This window comes from Mesoplodon mirus (genome assembly GCF_964341445.2).
Source record: "Mesoplodon mirus genome assembly, chromosome: 6".
Taxonomy (NCBI): domain Eukaryota; kingdom Metazoa; phylum Chordata; class Mammalia; order Artiodactyla; family Ziphiidae; genus Mesoplodon; species Mesoplodon mirus.
In genome coordinates this window covers 19,344,790-19,366,937 of record NC_138982.1, presented here as the reverse complement: position 1 = coordinate 19,366,937, position 22,148 = coordinate 19,344,790, and the positions used below count along the sequence as shown (strand labels likewise).

General features: G+C 41.0%; 1 protein-coding gene across 2 annotated transcripts in view; it reads right to left on the bottom strand.

The window, feature by feature from the left end:
• ARHGEF26 (Rho guanine nucleotide exchange factor 26) overlaps positions 1-22,148 on the bottom strand; it is a 146,440-nt gene that overhangs the window by 50,305 nt on the left and 73,987 nt on the right. For both annotated transcript variants that reach the window (XM_082625676.1, XM_082625675.1), the window contains 3 exons: positions 17,245-17,397; positions 13,692-13,821; positions 9,993-10,067 (listed from right to left, as the gene is read on the bottom strand). In XM_082625676.1, coding sequence (XP_082481802.1) covers positions 9,993-10,067; positions 13,692-13,821; positions 17,245-17,397 — 358 coding nt within the window. The remainder of the gene's footprint in view (positions 1-9,992; positions 10,068-13,691; positions 13,822-17,244; positions 17,398-22,148) is intronic.

The window sequence follows — 22,148 nt, the reverse complement described above, 5'->3', positions numbered from 1 at the left end:
GGTGTGGGGAAAAACCCCACACATTTGGTGACCACAAGGGTCAGAAATGAAGTGCTCTGGGCTCCCCTGTTGGCGCAGTGGTTGAGAGTCCGCCTGCCGATACAGGGGACACGGGTTCGTGCCCTGGTCTGGGAGGATTCCACATGCCGTGGAGCGGCTGGGCCCGTGAGCCATGGCCGCTGAGCCTGCGCGTCCGGAGCCTGTGCTGCGCAACGGGAGAGGCCACAACAGTGAGAGGCCCGCGTACCACAAAAAAAAAAAAAAAAGAAAGAAAGAAATGAAGTGCTCTGTGGGTAGAGTACTGAGCACAGAGGAGACACACAGGAGTTTCTCCTTTACACTGTACCTAATACATAATTATTAGTTCACTGGCGTAAACCAAAACAAACTTTGTATTTCCAATTTCTTATTAACTGAAAAATCTATAAAACTTGTCCATAACAAGGATCATTGGCCATAAAGACATGTGATTGCTAAAAGCGAAGCTAGAAATTCTGATTGGATTTACTTTAATATTACTGCTTCATTAAGTTACCTATGCTTACTGTAAAAAAAAAAAATGATAATACATAAGTAAACAAAACAGGCCATAAAAGGCTCTGACCTGATCCTACTCCATGGAGGTAACTGGAAACAAGATAGGTTATACACTTTCTCTTTTTTTCCTATGCTTGTATGAACATACAAACACACACATATAATGTGTAGAAATTCTAATTTTTGTAAAGGGATTATTCAATGTTTCTCTGTGACTTAATTTTTTCACTTGCCAATATTTCGCCCTATAAATATAACATTCACTGAAAAAAAAGTTTATTTCGTACCTGGTATGTGCCAGATGCTAGGGTTACAACATTTAAGAGATACACAATCCCGGGGCTTCCCTGGTGGCGCAGTGGTTGACAGTCCACCTGCCGATGCGGGGGACATGGGTTCGTGCCCCGGTCCGGGAAGGTCCTACATGCCGCGGAGCGGCTGGGCCCGTGAGCCATGGCCGCTGAGCCTGTGCGTCCGGAGCCTGTGCTCCGCAACGGGAGAGGCCACAACAGTGAGAGGCCCGTGTACCGCAAAAAAAATAAATAAATAAAGAGATACACAATCCCCATCCTCATAAAAGAAGGGCAGACACAATAATTACAGACTGAAATCTTAAAGGGGAAAAAACAAACAAACAAAAAACCAGGGGGTCTGGGAGGAGGTGGGTGAGGAGGGAGCCAGGGACCTCTCCTGAGAGGTCATTTAGGCTGACAGCTGAAGGAGAAAAGGGAGTTAGCACCCAAATCAATGGAGAGCGCCGGTCCAGGCAGAGTGAACCCCAGGAGCAAAGGGCTGACACTGGGAAAGTGCCGTGTGCCTGAGCAAGTAAAAGGCCCTGACACAGGAAAATGGCACAAGAGGAAACTAGAGGACCAGCCCAGGGTCAAAGCATGCAAGTTCTTCAGGTGTGTGGATTGTATTCTAAGTGCAAATAGAAGCCACCAGCAGGCTTTCAGCAGAGGAGTGACAGGATGCAACATATGCTACGACCATATGTGCTTTCCACAGTGTACTTATTCAATCCCCCACTGATGGACACTTGGATGTTTCCAGTCACCTAACAGATATTCGAGGCTTCGAGGGTACACCTATCTTCAGTTCCAGCATATCTTTAGGTCTGAATGGTCTTGAGGAGTTCACTGATGCAGGGACTGATGGCTGCACCTGATCAAAGCTAGGCACAGAAAATATCCTGGCTGGGCTGAGGCAATTGCAATTAAAATATCCTAAAAGGGGGACTTCCCTGGTGGTCCAGTGGTTAGGACTTCACTTTCTAATGCAGGGGGTGCAGGTTCGATCCCGGGTCAGGGAGCTAAGATCCCACATGCCTCATGGCAAAAAACCAAGACATAAAACAGAAGCAATATTGTAACAAATTCAATAAAGACTTTAAAAATGGTCCACATCCAGGGCTTCCCTGGTGGCGCAGTGGTTGAGAATCTGCCTGCCAATGCAGGGGACACGGGTTCGAGCCCTGGTCTGGGAGGATCCCACATGCCACAGAGCAGCTAGGCCCGTGAGCCACAACTACTGAGCCTGCGCATCTGGAGCCCATGCTCCACAACAAGAGAGGCCACGATAGTGAGAGGCCCGCGCACCGTGATCAAGAGTGGCCCCCGCTTGCCACAACTAGAGAAAGCCCTCACACAGAAACGAAGACTCAACACAGTCAAAGTAAAGAAATAAATTAATAAACTCCTACCCCCAACATCTTCTTTAAAAAAAAAAAAAAAGTCCACATCCAAAAAATCTTAAAAAAAAAAAAGTGACTTTAAAATAATATATATATCCTAAAAGGTTTAAGACAGAACAAAATCCAATCAAGCAGCCACTGCTCAGGGCATTTTTATGATTTCTCTTGAAGAATATATGTTCATAGTTCCCAAATCTGTGCTCCCAGACTTGGTCTGTTCCCTAAGCTCTACATCCAACTACCTGGATGGTATCTCTTCTCGGGTCCCCCAGAGCCATCTCAAACTCAGGATGGAATGACCAAACCTCAACACTACCTTCATCACCCCCTCCCCCGGCCCAGTGTTCTCTATGTGATCAATCCCGGCATCATCCGCTTCCCCAAGCCAAAAAGCTGGGTCCTCACCGCTCAGACGCCTCCCGCTCCTTTGTCCTCCACATCCAAACAGTCCATAAAGTCTCCTTCATGTTGCCGTCCTGCTGTCCACTCACCCACCAGCCCTGTCCCCGCACTCAGGCCCAAACCCCCTCTCCTTTGGATTACTGGCCTCCTAATTCTCTGCCATCACTTCTGCCCTACCCTGATGTGTCATCCAGAGAAACGTTTTCAGTCTTTCTAAGTTCAAATCTGATCATGCAACTCCTCAGCTTGAAATCCTTAAAAGGCTCCTCGAAGCTTTCAGAGATTGTGAAATTTCCATATTTGTTAGTTCAGTGCCCAGCCCAGTACCTAAGACACAAGGAATGCTCAGCAAATGTTAATGTGTAAACTGCCTTCAGAGATCATTTATAAGCCACTTTAAAAAGGGGGGGGACAATTCCTTTTTAGTTATCCCACGTTAAAATGAAAGGGAAAATGGAAAATAAAGTTATAATCTTTATTTCCTAAACTTCCAAACATAGACTCCACCAGCCTCCACCTTCAAAGGCGTATTAAAAACAAAGAAGTTCCCCCCAAATATATCAAGCAATGGTATCATCAGTGGACTCTGTTTAATGACTATCTTGAAGGGACAAGCGCTAATTTGGATATAGTGTTTTTATTAAAATCAGCGTCTGCATATTAAGGCCGTGCCTTCCTTCAGCATCTGTCACAGCTTTATTAAATTTGGCTGAATTTTTTGTTTTAGGCCAAATTTATGTGGAAAAAAAAGAACTCAATCTCTCTAATGTAGAAATATAAATTAAAATGAAAATAAAGTATTTTCAATATATCAAATTCACAAAGATGAAAAGAATATTGGATGCTGGGGAGTGCACAGTAAGATAGACACTTAGAAATACTTCTGGTTGTCATGGATACAGGGACAACTTTTCTTGAAGGCACTTGGGGGTCTTTAAATCATACCTACCCTTTTTTCCCCAATAAACCCATTTCTGGAAACTTTTCAACAGAAATCATCAGAGGAGCACAATCATTTAGGTAAGGCCATAGTCCATGCAGCACTATTTAGAAGAGTAAATGAAATGGGTACCACATGAATCCATGTGTAAGTATACATTTACATCCACTGGAAGGGCACGCTGTAAAATGGCAATAGTCACTATCTTTGACAAGATTACTGATACATTTTATTTTCTCTTATTTCAATTCTTCAAATTTTCTGTAACGGACATTTAAGTACATTATTTTTAAAATGTTATCTTTGTAAACCTTAAATGCATTCTTTCAGAGCAGTACTTGGAGTGAAGGAAAAAAACCTTATTAATTCCTCCCTTCTGCACTCCTCTCCCTTTACCATCAGTAACCACGGTTGAAAGTCTGATGTGTATGATTCTGGGTACTATTTCAATAAACTGATGACATACATATGTATATAAACACATTTTATTACCTAGATGTCATTACACTATTTTTTCTGTTCTACAACTTAATGTTCTTCACTTAACGACACAGCTTAGAGATCTTTTCATGTTAATAGATAGATATCTACCTCTTTTAAAGAGCTGAAGCAATAAGTTACAGGAAAAGATTCAAGAGAACTTGGCTCTTCTGCCACTAAGAGAAAAGCTTATAACTTAATATTATCTCCAAATAGAAGGAGAATTTTTATGAGGTGCACGTTAAAGCAGTTATTCTTTTTCCACGGGAGAGTAAATAAAAGACAGCAGCAGGGACGATTTCATTGGCATAAGAAACCATGTCCTGAGCACCACTCCTTAGACACCAGACAAGACTCTACACCAGCTGAACTATCAGATTCCCTGGAAATTTCCCTCCCCCCGGCTCCGCCCCAGCATCTGAGCCGAAAATCTGGAAGTAAATACACATTTCACTTGATAGAAACATCTTTCTTGTTTTTGAGTTGTTTGACTAAGTCAGTAAGTCTTTCCAAAGTCCCATTTCAGTAAGTTGTCACCGTCATTTCAGCCACATACAGGAGCAATTTCACTGAAGTATTATTCACACTATGCAAATAAATTTCATTAGCATTTTAATTACCAAATAAGATATTACTCATTTTTTCCAAGAATGAATAACCATCTAGAGAGACTTGCCCAAGGGCCTTAGGTGGAGTCCGGCTCTAAAAACTTGGGCCTCATCACACAAAATTTCACTGTCTAAAATAAATACTGGGAACTCCCAATTTCTTTCATAAGGGAAGCAATTCTTATTGAAATTCTGCATTTTGATTTTGAACCATAAATGCTCTATGTACACAGTCTTTTTGTTAAAAATACTGACATTGTTTTCCCAGAATCTAGAAAACCCCATCAGTAACCTGCACAAATGAAAAAGAAGATGAATCTCTGAGCTGGCCGTATTGATAACCTTGGTTCCCTACAACACTAGGAGATTGCAAGAATAATCCTGATATTCATGACTCCTGCTCGAGAGAGAGAAACGCTGCCTTAGAAAAAACAATTCACTGGAACAGCACTTCTTCACAGAGAGTCCTTCATACAGTTAAGTATCAAGGTAAGGCAATTACATTACATTTTTGCCAGCCTTTCCTAAAAGAACCAGTGTCAAATCAAGTGAACCAGAGACACCTGAAGGAATGTAGCAGTCTACTGTAACTGGGGTGTAAAAGTCTCAAAAAAAATAAAGGATCATTGCTGGTTCAATTCAATTACTATTACCTTCCTCCTTCCTCTTCTGTGTGAATTCTTTTCCAACTTCTCAGTAACAACCAAACAAAATCTGACACAATCTCTTTCAGGGCCAAGGACAGAACTTCTCTAAGTACAATAGTTTCTCCTAAAGACCCCACCATCACCGCCTTCCCCATACGATTTGGGGTCCTGGAGGAGAGACCCATGGGCAGTAGGACCTTAGGTAATTTCATACCTGTCAGGCCAAGTTTCTTCACGTACTGTTTCCCTAAGTGGGATATGCAGACCACTGATGGTGCAAGAAATGCATTCAAGTGGTTGACAGACTGCTATGGTTTGAATGTTCATATCCCCCCATAATATGTGTTGGATGCTTAACCTCCGAAGATGCTATTAGGTATTAGCAAGTGGGGACTTTGGGAGGTGCTTAGAAGTCATGAGGATACAGCCCTCACAAATGGGACTACAGTAAGTCCCCTACATATGAACCTTCAAGTTTCGAGCTTTCAAAGATGCAAACATGCCTCTGGTCCCACAAAGGAACCAGAACCTGTGCCAAAAACGTCAGGTGTGAAAGAAATTGCAGCTTGCCCTCTATACTATTGCTGACGATCCTTCAGCTCTGCCATCTCCCACCTCCTCTCCCTCCTCCAGTCAGTAACTCTTCCTGCCTGTTCACTCGATGCCAGCCCCTGGATGCCAGCTGTTGTACTGTACTACCGTACTTTTCAAGGTACTGGACTGTGAGATTTAAAATGTTTTATTTTTTGTGTTCATTTGTTTTTTATGTATTATTTGTGTGAAAAGTATAATAAACCTATTACAGTACCGTAGTGTGTTAGTTGGGTACCTAGATTAACTTTGAACAAATTGGACTTACAAGCGCGCTCTCCAAATTGAATTTGTTCGTATGTAGGGGACTTACAGTAGTGCTTTCTCCAACAGGCCCCAGAGAGCTCCCTCGCTCCCTTCTGCCGTGTGAGGCTATAAGGAGAAGTCTGCAACCTGGCTAGAAGAGGGCCCCAACCCAACCACGCTGGCACCTTGATCTTGGACTTCCAGCCTCTAGAACTGTGGGAAATACATTTCTATTGTGTATAAGCCACGCAGTCCACGGTATGCTGTTCTAGCAGCCGAAACAGACTAAGACACAGATAAACTTCTTTTTTAATATAAAAAAGTGGGCAGAAGACCTAAATAGACATTTCTCCAAAGAAGACATACAGATGGCCAATAGGCACATGAAAAGGTGCTCAACATTTCTAATTATTAGAGAAATGCAGATCAAAACTACTATGAGGTACCACCTCACACCAGGCAGAATGGCCATCATTAAACAGTCTACAAGTAACAAATGCTGGAGAGGATGTGGAGAAAAGGGAACCCTCCTACACTGTTGGTGGGAATGTAATTGGTACAGCCGCTATGGAGAACAATACGGAGGTTCCTCAAAAACTAAAAATATTTTGAGTTGCTATATGATTCAGCAATCCCACTCCCAGGCATATACCTGAACAAAACTCTAATTCAAAAAGATACGTGTGGGCTTCCCTGGTGGCGCAGTTGTTGAGAATCTGCCTGCTAATGCAGGGGACACGGGTTTGAGCCCTGGTCTGGGAGGATCCCACATGCTGCGGAGCAACTAGGCCCGTGCCACAACTACTGAGCCTGCGTGTCTGGAGCCTGTGCTCCGCAACAAGAGAGGCCATGACAGTGAGGCCCGCACACCGCAATGAAGAGTGGCCCCCGCTTGCCACAACTAGAGAAAGCCCTCACACAGAAACGAAGACCCAACACAGCAAAAATAAATAAATTAATTAATAAGCTCCTACTCCCAACATCTTCCCAAAGAAAAGAAAACCACAGCTTAAAAAAAAAAAAAAAAAAAAAAAAACCCAGATACGTGCACCCCTATGTTCACAGCAGCACTATTCACAAAAGCCAAGACATGGAAACAACCTAAAAGTCCATCAACAGAAGAATGGATAAAGATGTGGTACATATATATAATGGAGTATTACTCAGCCATGAAAAGAAATGAAATTGGGTCATTTGTAGAGATGTGGATGGACCTAGAGTCTGTCATACAGAGTGAATTAAGTCAGAAAGAGGAAAACAAACATCGTATATTAATGCATGTATGTGGAATCTAGAATTTGGTACAGATGAACCTATTTGCAGGGCAGGAATAGAAACGCAGATGTAGAGAAAGGACATGTGGACACAGAGGAGGAAAAGGAGGGTGGGACGAATTGGGAGATTAGGTCTGACATAAATACACTACCATGTGTAAAATAGGTAGCTGGTAGGAACCTGCTGTATAGCACAGGGAGCTCAGCTCAGTGGTCTGTGATGACCTAGATGGGTGGGATTGGGGGGTCTAAGAGGGAGGGGATATGTGTTTACATATAGCTGATTCACTTCACTGTACAGCAGAAACTAACACAATATTGTAAAGCAATTATACTCCAATAAAAACAATATATATATATATATATAAAGAAACAACCAGCTCATAAAACCCATGATTTTGTAGTTATTATTGGCAAGGAAAAGTAAAATAGAGTCAATTTAAAGTTGATTAAAACAAAAAGTGCTTCACAATAAAGTGGTACAAAGATGTACCAAACTCAGAAGTAATGTGCAGCTTCGAGATATTTAGGACGCTTCTGATGCGATCATGAGCTTTGCTCCCCTGGGCCGTATCCTCACTGATTCCCATAACTTCGATTGCTTTCTTGCAGCTAAATATTCCTATTAGCATTTAAACAAACCCAAATTTCTCTAATCTTTAAACAAAAAAAGACCCTCCCTCACTTCCCTTTCAACTACAGCTCTCTTTTTGTCTTTTTACCCTCAGCCTGATTGTTGAAACAGCTACATTAGCTGCCTGCATGTTCCCACCTCCCACTCAGCCCTCAACACACTCCAATCTGGCTTCCACACCCACTTCTGCAAGGACACAACCCACCTGATGATAAATAAACCCAGTGAACGCATCAATCATTATCCCACTTTGTCTTTCAGGAGCACCCAACGGGTCTGGCCTTCCCCCCACCATATTACATGCAATTTGCCAGACCATTTATTAAGTTTTCCTCCGTCTTTGGTACATTTTTTTTTTTTGCGGTGCACGGGCCTCTCACTGTTGTGGCCTCTCCTGTTGCGGAGCACAGGCTCCGGACATGCAGGCTCAGCGGCCATGGCTCACGGGCCCAGCCGCTCCGCAGCATGTGGGATCTTCGCGGACCGGGGCACGAACCCGCGTCCCCTGCATCGGCAGGTGGACTCTCAACCACTGCGCCACCAGGGAAGCCCTTCTTTGGTACATTTTGTTTGTTTTTCAAGTCTCCTCTGTTGGTTCCTTTTCCCTAAACAAGATGAAGTCCGGTGTTCTTCACAGTTGTACTTCAGACTCACTAACTACTCTTCTTACCATACATACTCCTGGGTACTTTCATCCATTCTCCCAGCTTCAAAAATCATCCCTAGGCTGATGATCCACAAATCCACGTCTCCAATTCACGTCTCTCCACTGAGCTCCTGACTTGGATGTTCTATAGGAATGTCAGTTCCGACACATTCTAAATGGAACTCATCAGCTTCTCCCTATGTTCCTACTGTAGAGATAAACAAGGGCATCCATCTGGTTGCACAAGCCAGAGACTATTTTCCTTGATTTCTGTCCGCAAATACGCCCACCCAAACACTCTCCATGCCTACCTCCCCAGTGTTGAAGGTTTGCTTCTCTCCATCTTACTATCACATCAGTACAGGCCCCTATCATCTGTAGCCTCATCAACTACAAAGGCCTCATCACTGGGGCTCACGCCCACTGTCACCTTCACAGCACATGAATTTACAGCTTCCACGGCAGCCTAGGGTAAGGTCCACAATTCCCTAACATGGTTCCTCAGTGCTCTCTCTCCTGAACTGGGCTCTTGTCACATGAAGAACATTCTAGTTCTCCAAATTCTATAAACATGTTCCTGTCTTTGGGAACATGTTTATAGAATCTGGAGAATTCAACAGCTACTCCTGCATCAGGCTTCAGCTTCAACATTACTATGTTCTTGCCTCTTATGTCACTCATCATCCTTTATTGTAATTTTTTTTTTTTTTTTTTTGCGGTACGCGGGCCTCTCACTGTTGTGGCCTCTCCCGTTGCGGAGCACAGGCTCCGGACATGCAGGCTCAGCGGCCATGGCTCACGGGTCCAGCTGCTCCACGGCATGTGGGATCTTCCCGGACCGGGGCACGAACCCGTGTCCCCTGCATCAGCAGGCAGACTCTCGACCACTGCGCCACCAGGGAAGCCCTGTAATTCTTATTTAATGTCTGCCTTCCCCTTTACACAGCACGTTCCACGAGGGCAGTAACCACCGATGTCTTATTCATCCCCATATTTTCAGGGGCTGGCATCGTCCCTGGCACTGTAGTGGATACTCAATAAATACTTATCGAATGCAGACACCAAAAGAAAATGAGATATCTAAAGGCCCTTAAGACAAGACTGTCTGAAACAGTAAAAATACCAGTTTCATTTGAGTACAGCAAACATTGCTTTGTTTTTTGGCTACCCAAAGAATGGTGTGCAAATGGCTATGAGAATCTACCAGTTTTCAGCATCAAACTCAGATATGTTCTCTTCAGAGGGATCTGAATGGGTGATTCCATTACTGTGTAATGAGACTCTCAGCACTTACCTTGCTTACTTCCTTTAAGGCCCTTTTGCAGACTTCATACTTTGAAGAGTCCTTAGGTGTCTTTTGACAGATAGTCTGCAATCAAGTAAAAGAAGAACAAAATCAACTGATTTATTGTACTAAGTAAAACAAAACCAGCGTCCAGTCATGGAGTCTTACTTGTAGCAAACTTAACAATGCTGAACACAATACTATAGATGAGTCTGAAGATGACATTAAAATCCGATTACAAAACTAGGAAATAGTCTTTAACAGCACAGGACCCATGTTAATCCAGAGGATAGTTAAATAAGAGGATAGACTTCAGAGGTGGGTGAACCTGGTTTCAAACTCCAGATCTGCTCCTGACTAGCTACTTGACCTTGGGCAAGTCACCTACCCCGCCTCCATAAGCCTCCGTTTCCTCATCTGGAAAATTGGGATAATGCAATTACATCACAAGGTTGTTACAAAAGTTAAATGATAATGCATGTAAAGTTTTTTATGAATACCTGGCATACAGTAGGCTCTCAATGAATGACAAAATTAATGATCATCATCATCATTATTATTAGAGCTTATTATATTTGCAAATGAAATAATGTGAATAAAACCATCAAAAAAACGGCTGCTGGATTTTCCCTTGATATGTTTACACTGTTATTTCTGCGACGGTAAAATCGAATTCAAAGAAGGTCAACTGAAGGTATACTGAATTATGTAAAACTTTTGAAACTATACCCATTCAAAGCCAACAGAACCATTTCAACTGTTAAAAATGTTCACCTCAATTAACAAGCTTAACTAAATCTCCAAATGAAGTAACATTGAAGAGACCATGTTTTAGGTACATTTAAATTCTGCCCAGGTGGCCAGGTTCTCACACACAGGAAACAGATTAGGGCAACAGGCATCCAGCAGAGGTGGAAGATTTTAGGAACTAGCAAACCACTGGTACCTTAAATGCAGACGAGCACCAAGTCTATAAATCCAAAAGTCAGGTGTCAGGATTGTTACATGTGATACATGAGAAGCATAGAGTGTACCATCGATGGATTTATATGAATGGTTCTCAAAATTTTTTGACTATGACCCACTGCAAGAAATACTTTTACACTGCAACCAGTAGACATGCACATAAAAATGAAACAAGTTTTTTATGAAATAATATTTAACCACATTATGAACGATGTATATATCATATACCACATGTTCTATTCTATATTCATTTTTTTAAAACACTGCTCATGATTCAAAAATCAATTTCATGACCCACTAATGGGTACAAAAGCAGTTTGAAAAATACTAGTCTTTGTCTCTGGGAGCAGGCATCCTGAGTCCATAGTTTCTTTGCACACTTCAATTTTAGGTAAAATTTTGCACACTGAATTTTCTAGGGAGAATGACTACAGCTTTACTCACAATCTCAAAATGGTCTCTGACCCCGAAGTTTAGAGCCTACTGGCCAATCATGGCATAAACCTCCAACATGGTACCTACAACATGTATATTAGATTTTGTGAGTCCCAATCTATCTAAGCAATTTCCTCAGAATCACAAAGGGAGAGAATATAAAAAAAGGCTGAGATCACAGAATATACAGAATCTAAGGAAACTCGGCTAAAACGTGTTTTCAGAAGAAGAAAAAGAAAGAATCCTGAAAATTCATAACATTACTAGAAATGTTACATTTAGAAAATAACCATTTCTTGTTAAAAAATAGTAAAGTTTGAAAATTAATATTTTCCTATATGTGTCAAAGTTTCATTATTTCTATAAATGTCTTATTAGGCACAGGAAATAAACCTTTTTAGAGCCAAATCTTAGTTTTGATAACCTGGCTTCATTCTATTCTTAGACATGATAAATATTGATTTTTTAAAAATCAGAGCTAGATTCACAAAACTGCAAGTTTCCCAGTATTTACAAGGAGAGAATCTCGTTCTTAAATCACAGGGAACGGACAAGGAAGGGTGTAAAGGGAGTAGACTGAGGCGGCCTTGGAGAGCAGCAGGTGCTGTGAATTCTGAAATGACAGCTGAGCCTTCCCCTCACCGTGCAGCAGAGCCAGCAAAGTGACCATGATCACACACTTTCACTCGTTTCTAAACTTCAGTGCTTCTTCAGAATAGCTCTTAGAATTTATAATGGAATCGAGAAAATGGAATTTATTTTGTAATCTTACTCGACTGTAATTTTTTGCTTTATTTTTACCCTGTATTTTCACTTGTAAAAAGCAAGTGTGTCAAAACTGACATTATATTAATATTATCCATTGTAAAGTAGAACTATGCCAAAATATTTTAATTTGATCCAAAAGGTACTCTTTGAGCTACACCATATGATCCAGCAATCCCACTCCTGGGCATATATCCAGAAAAGACAAAAACTCTTAATTCAAAAAGATACATGCATCCCAATATTCATAGCAGCACTATTTACAATAGCCAAGACATGGAAGCAACCCAAATGCCCATCAACAGAAGACTGGTTTAAGAAGATGTGATACATAAAATGGAATATTACTCAGCCATAAAAAAGGATTAAATAATGCCATTTGCAGCAACATGAATGGACCTAGAGGTTATCATACTAAGTGAAGTAAGTCTGACAGAAAAAGATAAATATTACATGATATCACATATGTGGAATCTAAAAAATAATACAAATGAATCTATATACAAAACAAAGGAGTCACAGACACAGAAAACAAACTTATAGTTACCAAAGGGGAAAGGAAGGCAGGGGAGGGATAAATTAGGAGTTGGGATTAACAGATACATACTACTATATATTAAATAGATAAGCAACAAGGAGTTACTGTATAACACAGTATATATCTTACAATAACCTATAATGGAAAATAATCTGAAAAAATATATATGTATAAAACTGAATCACTTTGCTGTACACCTGAAACTAACACAATATTGTAAATCAACTATACTTCAATTAAAAAAAAAAAAAAAAAAAAAAAACTCTTTGCCCCTCTAGCTGGATGGGAGTCATGTCGGGCCACCCCCGTTCTCTCACGGATGCCCCTGCAGTTGCAGCCCAGCCAGTGTGCAGCCCTCCTGAGCTACCAGACGTCTGGCTGTCCTCCCAGCTGTGCTTCCCACCTGGCAGTCTCAACTCTTCTCCCAGCCACATCTTACCACTATTCAAAATCACATACTTGTTTTCTTCATGAATGTTTCCTAAGATAAGACGGACACCTGGACTTTCCTCACTCATTCTGAGCAATGCAAAATAGGGGAGGTTTATGCCCTGTGATGCTGTAGAGGACCTCTTTCCTGTGCGAAATGGAAGCACCTCATCATCTTGGAATGTGACAGGGAAGGGATCTTAGTGGTCAACCAGAGGAAACTGAGGCCCAAAGAGATTAAGTGACTTGCCCAAGGTCACAGGCCTAGTGGCTCAGCCGGAAAAGGAATCTGGGACTCTTGACTCCAAGAAGTCAATATTCTTCCCATTTCAAAAAATGTTAAGAAAATGAGGGATAACCTAACTTCTTCAGAGTGACCCCACAAGCCTAAATTGAAGATAATTTCCAAAGATATTAGACACAGGTGGGACTTTACGACCGAACAGCACCTTTTCACTTAATTGGGGGATTTTATAGAAGGGATATAATTTAAGCGGGGTAAGAATAATTTTCTTAATCGGACTTGCAGCAACACAGCTATCCACAGAGGAAAGAGACACCGGATCACATCTTACATCCATGAGCAGGGGAAGGCGGGTCACCCTCTGCATCGGGAGGATGAGAAAAGAGATCATGGGTAAGTTCCTACAGTCTTCGTGGGACTCGATTCGGGACAAGACGTCCTTAAAAGATGGGTTGGTGGCTCTGAGGAAAAACAAAGAAAGACAAAACTTCAAAATACTTCCCCGTCCAGTTAAGAAGTAAAAATGTATAATAAAATATTGTGATAAATTCATACATTATCAATGATTTTTAAATATAGAAACAACATAAACACCTAATTACATAGAGAGACATGGATGGCTTCTCTGCCTTGTACAGTCAAGACTGAATGTAAGATATAAATGTAAGGTAACAATATGAACAAAAAGATGAAAATGTATGGGCTGGAAATTTTTAAAAGTAGAAAGTAAACTAATGAAGCAGCAATGGTATCATAATGGTGAATGTATACATTATACATTAGTATACACACTAGAACTCATATCTGATAGTCTATAAACATTCCATTTAAAAGATAACACATGTTTTAAGCCACTGCTCTAGCCCGAGATAATAATCTAAGAAAAAAATGTCAGACTGGATTTACTTACTGGGAGGCTTCTGGACTTTTTCAAAGCTTCTAAGACAGAAAACCTTCTGATCATGCCAGCCAGAATATTCCTCCTCTCCCAGTGACGTTACAACAGTGTTAATACTGCCAGAACATTTTTACAGAATTTAGCAAGATACATCGACATAAAGGAGCTCATGTGGAACCACCCTATAACTTTCAAGGAAGGCCAAGAGGGGATTCCAGGAAGAATGGAGCCTCAGAAAGGTCTCCAACTTGCCAAATAAAAGATCTAGTATTCAGTAAAGACAGAAGTCAAACCGAGGTCTTCTGACTTTCAGTGGGTCCCTGACACTGCATCTCGCACTCTGTCACCTCACTTCACCCCAAAGGGAGCTCTGAGGAGTTCCAGGGTGACTTGTGAGGAGGAGGTGGGGAGGCGATGGCCCTGGATTCTGTAATCCCATGTTGAGGGGCCGGGGGTGGCGGGGGGGAGGCCAAGAAGCAGGGTAGTGGCAATTGTAACCTTTTTTAAAAAAATACACTTTGAAACTTGGATGGCTGGGTTCAAGGCTGCTAGAAATAAATCAGGAAATACCCAGAAGAACAAAGTAAAAGAAAGAACACAGAAAGGTTTTCATCTCATTTTCTTAAATTGAGGAGTTTTAGGTTTCCTGCTAGCTTTGAAAAGATTTTTAGGAAGTTAAAAAAAAAAAAAAAAAAAGCAAATTCTAAACCAGTTGCATATTTAAATTACTTAGGCCCCAGGCACCCCGGACCTCCACAGATTCTGATGAAACGGTCTAGGATGCACCCTGGGCATTGTTTGTTGGTTTTCAGATTCCAAAGGGCAACTGAAGTTGAAAGTCACAGCCTTAAACGAAAATTTACATCAACTGCAACAAAGTTTCTGAAAACACAGCTACTAATTTCCATGTGAAAGCTCCAATGATGATATCATTGAGCTAATTTAAATAAAACCTTTAGTTTTAAAGAATTACATAAAGTACAGCAGTACCTGATTCGCATTTTTTTAAATCCTGCAAAACAAAGTGAAATTTAGCTCTAATTCCAGACTTTGTTTTCGCACATGTAACTCGGATTTTCCAACAGTTACAGAGTAACCTTTACATCAGCAGTTCCCATGGGGGATGGAGGGGAATTTAGGGAAAGTGAGGGTTGTGATTCTCCATCCCCCACTCCTGCAAGGGATGTCAGGCAATGTTTGGAGATATTTTTGTTTATCACCACTGGGGTGTGGTGGTGCTATCAGCATCTCGTGGGCAGGGGCCGGGGATGCTGCTAAACATGCTACAATGTATAGGGCAGTTTCCACAACAAAGACTAATCCAGGACAAAAGGTCAGTAGTGCCTACAAACCCTGCTTTGTACTAATAGTCTCCTTTGAGGTTGGCAGCTGTGGGGTTTCCACCCTGCCTGGACGAGATTTTAATGAGAAGGTGGAGGGGGAAGGGACAAAATCAGCCTTTCTCACCAACTTGGGGGCTGTTTCTCCAAGCAGCCATGAGGTGATCGTCACCATGGGGTCTCACACATTGCATAGAAACTGACCTGGGTTCCATGCTGCCGTCATAAATGCCACAACGCACAGGAGGGGAGGAGAATGATAACAGCCAGTCAGCCCTCAAACTGAGTTTACAGCAATGTACAATTGTACTGTCATATAGACAGCCCCTTGTGATAAACAAGCCCCCGACCCCGGCAAGACAGCAATATAGACATTACTGAACCATTGCTGACTCTTTTAAGGATAGAGATAGCATATACATAACAAAATGCTCAGTAACCTAAATAGACAAAGGGAAAAAGTATGGGGGGAAATTTAAAGCTTAATTCTTTTTTTTTTTTTTTTTTTGCGGTACGAGGGCCACTCACTGTTGTGGCCTCTCCCGTTGCGGAGCACAGGCTCTGGACGCACAGGCTCAGCGGCCATGGCTCACGGGCCCAGCCGCTCCGCGTCATGTGGGGTCTTCCCAGACCAGGGCACGAACCCGTGTCCCCTGCATCGGCAGGCGGACTCTCAACCACTGCGCCACCAGGGAAGCCCTAAAGTTTAATTCTTTTTTGTTTCATAGTTAAAGCCTTTAAGAACTTTTTTTAAAAACTGCCTTCCTTCAGACCTTCCCCTGCTTTCCTTAACCCCTAACTACCCAGAGGGGGAAAAACAGCAATTCCTATAAACAATAGAGTTGTCGTTTGAATGGAGGAAGATTAGGATACTTGAGAAAGCTTTGGCTCCTAGGCACTAGTTTAACCTACTCAAAAAGTCTATCTTGGCCTCAGGCTACTTAATGGCCAAATAACAGCTTAGAGAACAATCTTCTCACCATTTAGAATGATGATCACTGATCACCAACCCTCCCACCCCCAACCCCGTGTCTTGCAGCAATTAAAAAAAAAAAAAAAAGAAACAAGGAAAACAGCAACAAACTATAATTTCATAATTGCTTTAGAGACAAAATTCTCCACAAACTGGATTTTTCTAATCAAATGCCCTCACCCTAAAAGCAATCCTCTTAAAAATTTCTCTCTGGGGCTTCCCTGGTGGCGCAGTGGTTGGGAGTCTGCCTGCTAGTGCAGGGGACACGGGTTCGAGCCCTGGTCTGGGAGGATCCCACATGCCGCAGAGCAACCGGGCCCGTGAGCCTTGGCCGCTGAGCCTGCGCGTCAGGAGCCTGTGCTCCGCAACAAGAGAGGCCGCGACAGTGAGAGGCCTGCGCACCGCGATGAAGAGTGGCCCCCGCTTGCTGCAACTAGAGAAAGCCCTCGCACAGAAATGAAGACCCAACACAGCAAAAATGGATAAATAAATTAATAAAAAACTCCTACCCCCAACATCAAAAAAAAAAATTTATAAAAAAAAATTCTCTCTGGAAACTAGATCATCAGGAGGCATTTCTAAATATAATTTAAGAGATCCATTAATTTTGACCTATGTGACCTAATTAAAACAAGATTAGATAATTAAAACTGTAACATTCAACACTGCTTACAACAATTTTTGTAGTGTCCGCTGTTGGTAGACTTCATTTGTGCAGTATTTCACATATGGGTCAAATGTGGATGCTGTGTGTTTTTCCACAATGTCACTTATGTCATCTATGAAGATATTATTCTGATGTCTTGCTTCCAACTCTGTAAAGAATCTGAAAAAAACAAAGAAAATCATTTACACTTTCTTCTGTGTGCTTTAATAGACAACAGATCATCCTCATGTAATACTATTATACGTACAGGATTTGAAAATATCAACAGTACACGGTACCAAAAAATACAAGAAAAAAACTATAAAATAGTCTAAATTTAAATCTATCATATAAAGACCTTATTACTTCATATGGTTGGCTTAAAACATTAATAATCCAGGGCATTTCTGTGCTTTCAGGTATATTTTAGAATGCACAGATTTCACTATTTTTCAAGAATTCCATACATACTAGGAGGGGGACAGGGTTCATGCTTACATATTTTACTGTATTGAAAAGCATATGAGCAAAACACCTAAGTTAGTGCCTAAAAAATAGGTGTGAAACAAACCTAGTTCTGTGTCTTTTCTCTCAAAATAAAAATAATCATATCATTTAAATCTAATACATGACATTTAAATGACTTTGCATATGATTGAAGATTGTGATTTAGAGTTGCCAGTGTGTGTGTGTGTTGTGTGTACCTGCACACACATGTATTGTGTCTAGTCCAGTTAAAATTAAATTTCAGATAAACAATGAATAATTTTTTAATACAACCATGTGCAAATATTGCATAGGACATCTTGGATGTCTTGTATTTTTTTCTGGCAACCTTAGATTGCATCCAATTTTAACAGAACATCAACTCAGATATTTGAAACAGAGTGTTCTTGCTCAAAATGTGGTCCAGTGACCAGCAACATTGGTATCATCTAACAGCTCATCAAAAATGACAGCTCATCAGAAATGCAGAACCTCACCACCTACCTCCCCCAATCTGAACCTGCATTTTATCAAGATCGCCCGATGATGTGAATGCACACTAAAAATTGGGAACTTCCCTAGAGCACACTTACTGAGCAAATTCAGAGTGGCAGGAAAATCTTGATAGAAATAACTATCACACAGGACTAGAGCATTTTCTTTTAAAGTGTGATGAAGGTGAAACCAACAATAATGTCTAATGTTGACCTCTGGAATAGTAGTACAAGGGAAGGTTAGTTTTCCATAAGCCCTTTAGCATTTAGCACATCATTGCTCCTTACCAGTTTTCTGGGTGGACTCCATAATATAAAATTCAAGGCACGCAGTGAATGAGACACCAGAAATTTATATGAGATAATTAATAGTAAACACAGGCTAACATTTTCTCACATTTATATCTCACTTCTTTTCAAATAAAATCCTGGCACTCAAATAAAAGAATTAAGAGGTCTTATTTTTATAAACTTACATGTACATTAAACTCATTTTAATGTAAATTGTATTAGCTTGTCATCATTATCTATTCTATTTTTAAAAGTCTCCATAGGAGCTTAAAAGACAAAAAACTGCATTTTAACTTCCTAGAAGAATAAATTTATTTATATTCTGGGTAAACACCTACATTTTTATTGCCTTTAAAAGGGACTTAGGGAAAATAATCAATATGGTTCCCATATACATGGCCTCATCATCCAAGCCCCTTGTTTAAAACAGCAAGAGGGGCTTCCCTGGAGGTGCAGTGGTTGAGAGTCCACCTGCCGATGCAGGGGACACGGGTTCGTGCCCCGGTCCGGGAAGATCCCACATGCCGTGGAGCGGCTAGGCCTGTGAGCCATGGCCGCTGAGCCTGTGCGTCCGGAGCCTGTGCTCCGCAATGGGAGAGGCCACAACAGTGAGAGGCCTGCGTAACACAAAAAAAACAAAAACAAAAAAAACAGCAAGAGGAGCAACTGAAAGCACACTTTGCTGGACCATCTGGCTTTCCTTCCAATGGGATCAGGGTTCATACACACAGTTCCTAGACAGCAGGTCAGAAAAACACATCTACGTTTCAAAACTCAGTCAGTAACTTGATGTCACTTTGTCACTCTGAGTTTATTAAGATTCAAATAAAATGTCAAACCCTCTCCAAAAAGTTTCAGAACTTCAAAAACATCCAACTTCAAACCCTATACAAACAAAAACCATGTTTCTTAAAGAATATTTTCTATCTAGACTGGTCCTTGACTTCAAGAAATTTGTGATATATTAAGAAGGTAAGAATGATAAACATAAATGATATAGGAAGAAAAAATGCTTGTATATAACTAACTACATGTTGGAACATATACGCTTAAGGGTGCTGGTGGCAGTTAACTTTTTTTTAATTATATGAACTATATTTTTCATTCTGGTAAAATATACATTTTAACCATTTTCAATGGCTTTAATTACATTCACAATATTGTGTAACCATCATCACTATTTCCAAAATACTTTCCTCACCCCAATCAGAAATGCTGTACCCATTAAGCAATAATCCCCCATTTCCCCCTCTCCCCAGACCCTGATAACCTCTAATCTACTTTCTATCTCTATGAATCTGCCTATTCTAGATATTTCTGGAATCATACAATATTTGTACTTTTTGTCTGGCTTATTTCACTTAGCATAATGTTTCCTAGGTTCATTCATGTTAAGGGATATACCAGAACTTTTTCCTCTTTATGACTGAATAATATTCCATTGTAGGTACATACCATAATTTGTTTATCTATTCATCTGTTGATGAACACTTGGGTTGTCTCCACCTTTTGGATATTGTGAATAATGCTCCTGTTAACATACCCATACAAGTACCTGTTTGAGTTGCTGTTTTCAAATCTTTGGGATATATATCCACAGGTGGATTTTCAAGCTCTCTGACTCTGCCACTAATAGTATATATTAAGAAATGATAGTATAAAACCAAGAACCAATACAGAATAAGCTGAGTTACATGCCAAGGAAAGATTATTTCCTTAAATGGGGTGGAGTAAGAAATGATCCTTTACCTCCTGACACTCAGAGTTGAGTGGCCCGTGGGAGGCTTGGAACCAATTAATTGCGATATAGGACTTATTAACAGAAACGTATAGTGAAACGCGCAGGGCAGGGTGACGGGCGGCGTGAGGTGAGGAAAGGTGTGAGGAGTCATCAGGGATGAGGACGGCGATACGGGGAGAAGGCGGGCAGAGCACCGCAGGCGGGGACACAACGTGGGCACAGGCGTGAGTCTCGGTGGGAAACCCGTGGGGTCGACGAGGTGAGGTGTCGACCACAGGAGGAAGAGGGGCAGAGAACGAGGGCTGCAAAGCAAGCGGGTCAGAGCTAGACCATAAAGGTTTCCCTGTCTACTGAGGAACCTGGGCTGAATCTATGCTATGGATAAGGAGAACCTGCTCGATGGAGATGTTGAAGCCATCCAATCAGACAGAGACCATTGAGACAGAAGTGGGGAGAGACAGACCATAAGCAGGCCAGTGAGATGCTAATCTGGACAAGTGAAAGTAAAGCCTTGGCAGTGGGAAGTCAAAAAGGGAGGACACATTAGGGTAATAATTTGGTGGGAAAGTTAATAGAATAGAGAAACTCACTAGATGGAAAAGTCAAGGAAGACATTGTGGTTTCTAGTCAAAGTTTCTAGCTGGGCATCAAGGTGGGTCATGAAACCATTCAGGTAGACAGGGACTTAGGAGGAAGGTGGAGAAACAAGAAGAAAAGAGTTTAACTTTCCCTGAAAATCTACATGTGTGAGAATTCAGAGCCACAGGAATTCTAGGTAGTATGTAATCAGGACAAGTTCATTTTTAGCTGGTTTTCATATAAATGCAAAATATTTGTAATTTCTTTTAGCTCTAAGTGTGGTTTAAGAAAAGTGTGTTCAAAGAAAATTGGAAAAATAAGAAACCATTCATAAGGTCATTATCATGTAAATCTAGGAAATAAATATCTTAGCGGCAAAGATCTCTTCCAATTTCTTGTCTTCAGCTAACTGTTACAGTCTGAGGAATGCAACTACATGACCAAAAACAACAGTAACTTGGCTTTTCCCAATGAAAAGGAAAATTCATTTATCACTATAGAAGGTTTGCCAAAGTACCAGATTAAAAACAAAATACTAATGAAATATCTCTATGCTACTTATTTTAATATAATATAAACGAAGCCACCCATCTTTTATTTAGACATTGGCATAATTAAAACATAATTCAAAGCTTTCTATGTTAAATTATATTGGTTATTTTTGGCAAATTTGCATATTTTACTAAGTGAGCTGAGCTACAAACAGGCCAAGAAAGTATTACTAAAGAATGAGGTATTGTTTCAATAACCAAGAAAGCTGGAGATCCAAATGAAATCTGAAGCAAAAAGAAAAGCATTCTGGTTCCCTAGATGAAACTTGAATGAGTCTGTGAAGCAATTTGGCTTACTTGAAGGATAACTTTTTAATGGAAATCTACTTCAGCCCAGTGAATTTTTTTTCTGGCACAATACCTTCATTATTTCCTCTTTGTAGCATTACCAAAATGATCATGTTTTACAACCAATCATGTTACACAACCTTTCTTTTTTTTTTCCCACCAAAATTCTAATGTCATCGCTAACATCTAGATGTTGGGAAACCTCTGATGAACCAGGAAAGGCTTCCTGGAAGCACTGCCTCTTAACCAGAAACCCAGGTTAGCCCTGCTTGATTGTTGACTCACCATCACCAGCATCCAGTGGCTCTGAATTCTCACAGATGCATATTTTCAGCTGTCTATTTGACACGTCCAAAGGAAAATTAAACTGCTTGCTTCTTGCTTCTTCTCCCTGCACCTTATCACATCCATACTTCACATGAGCACCGCAAATGACTGCAGCCTGCCCGGGTGAGCTCCTTGGCTGTGCAGAGAAAGGTCAGACCACCAAGAAACACAAGG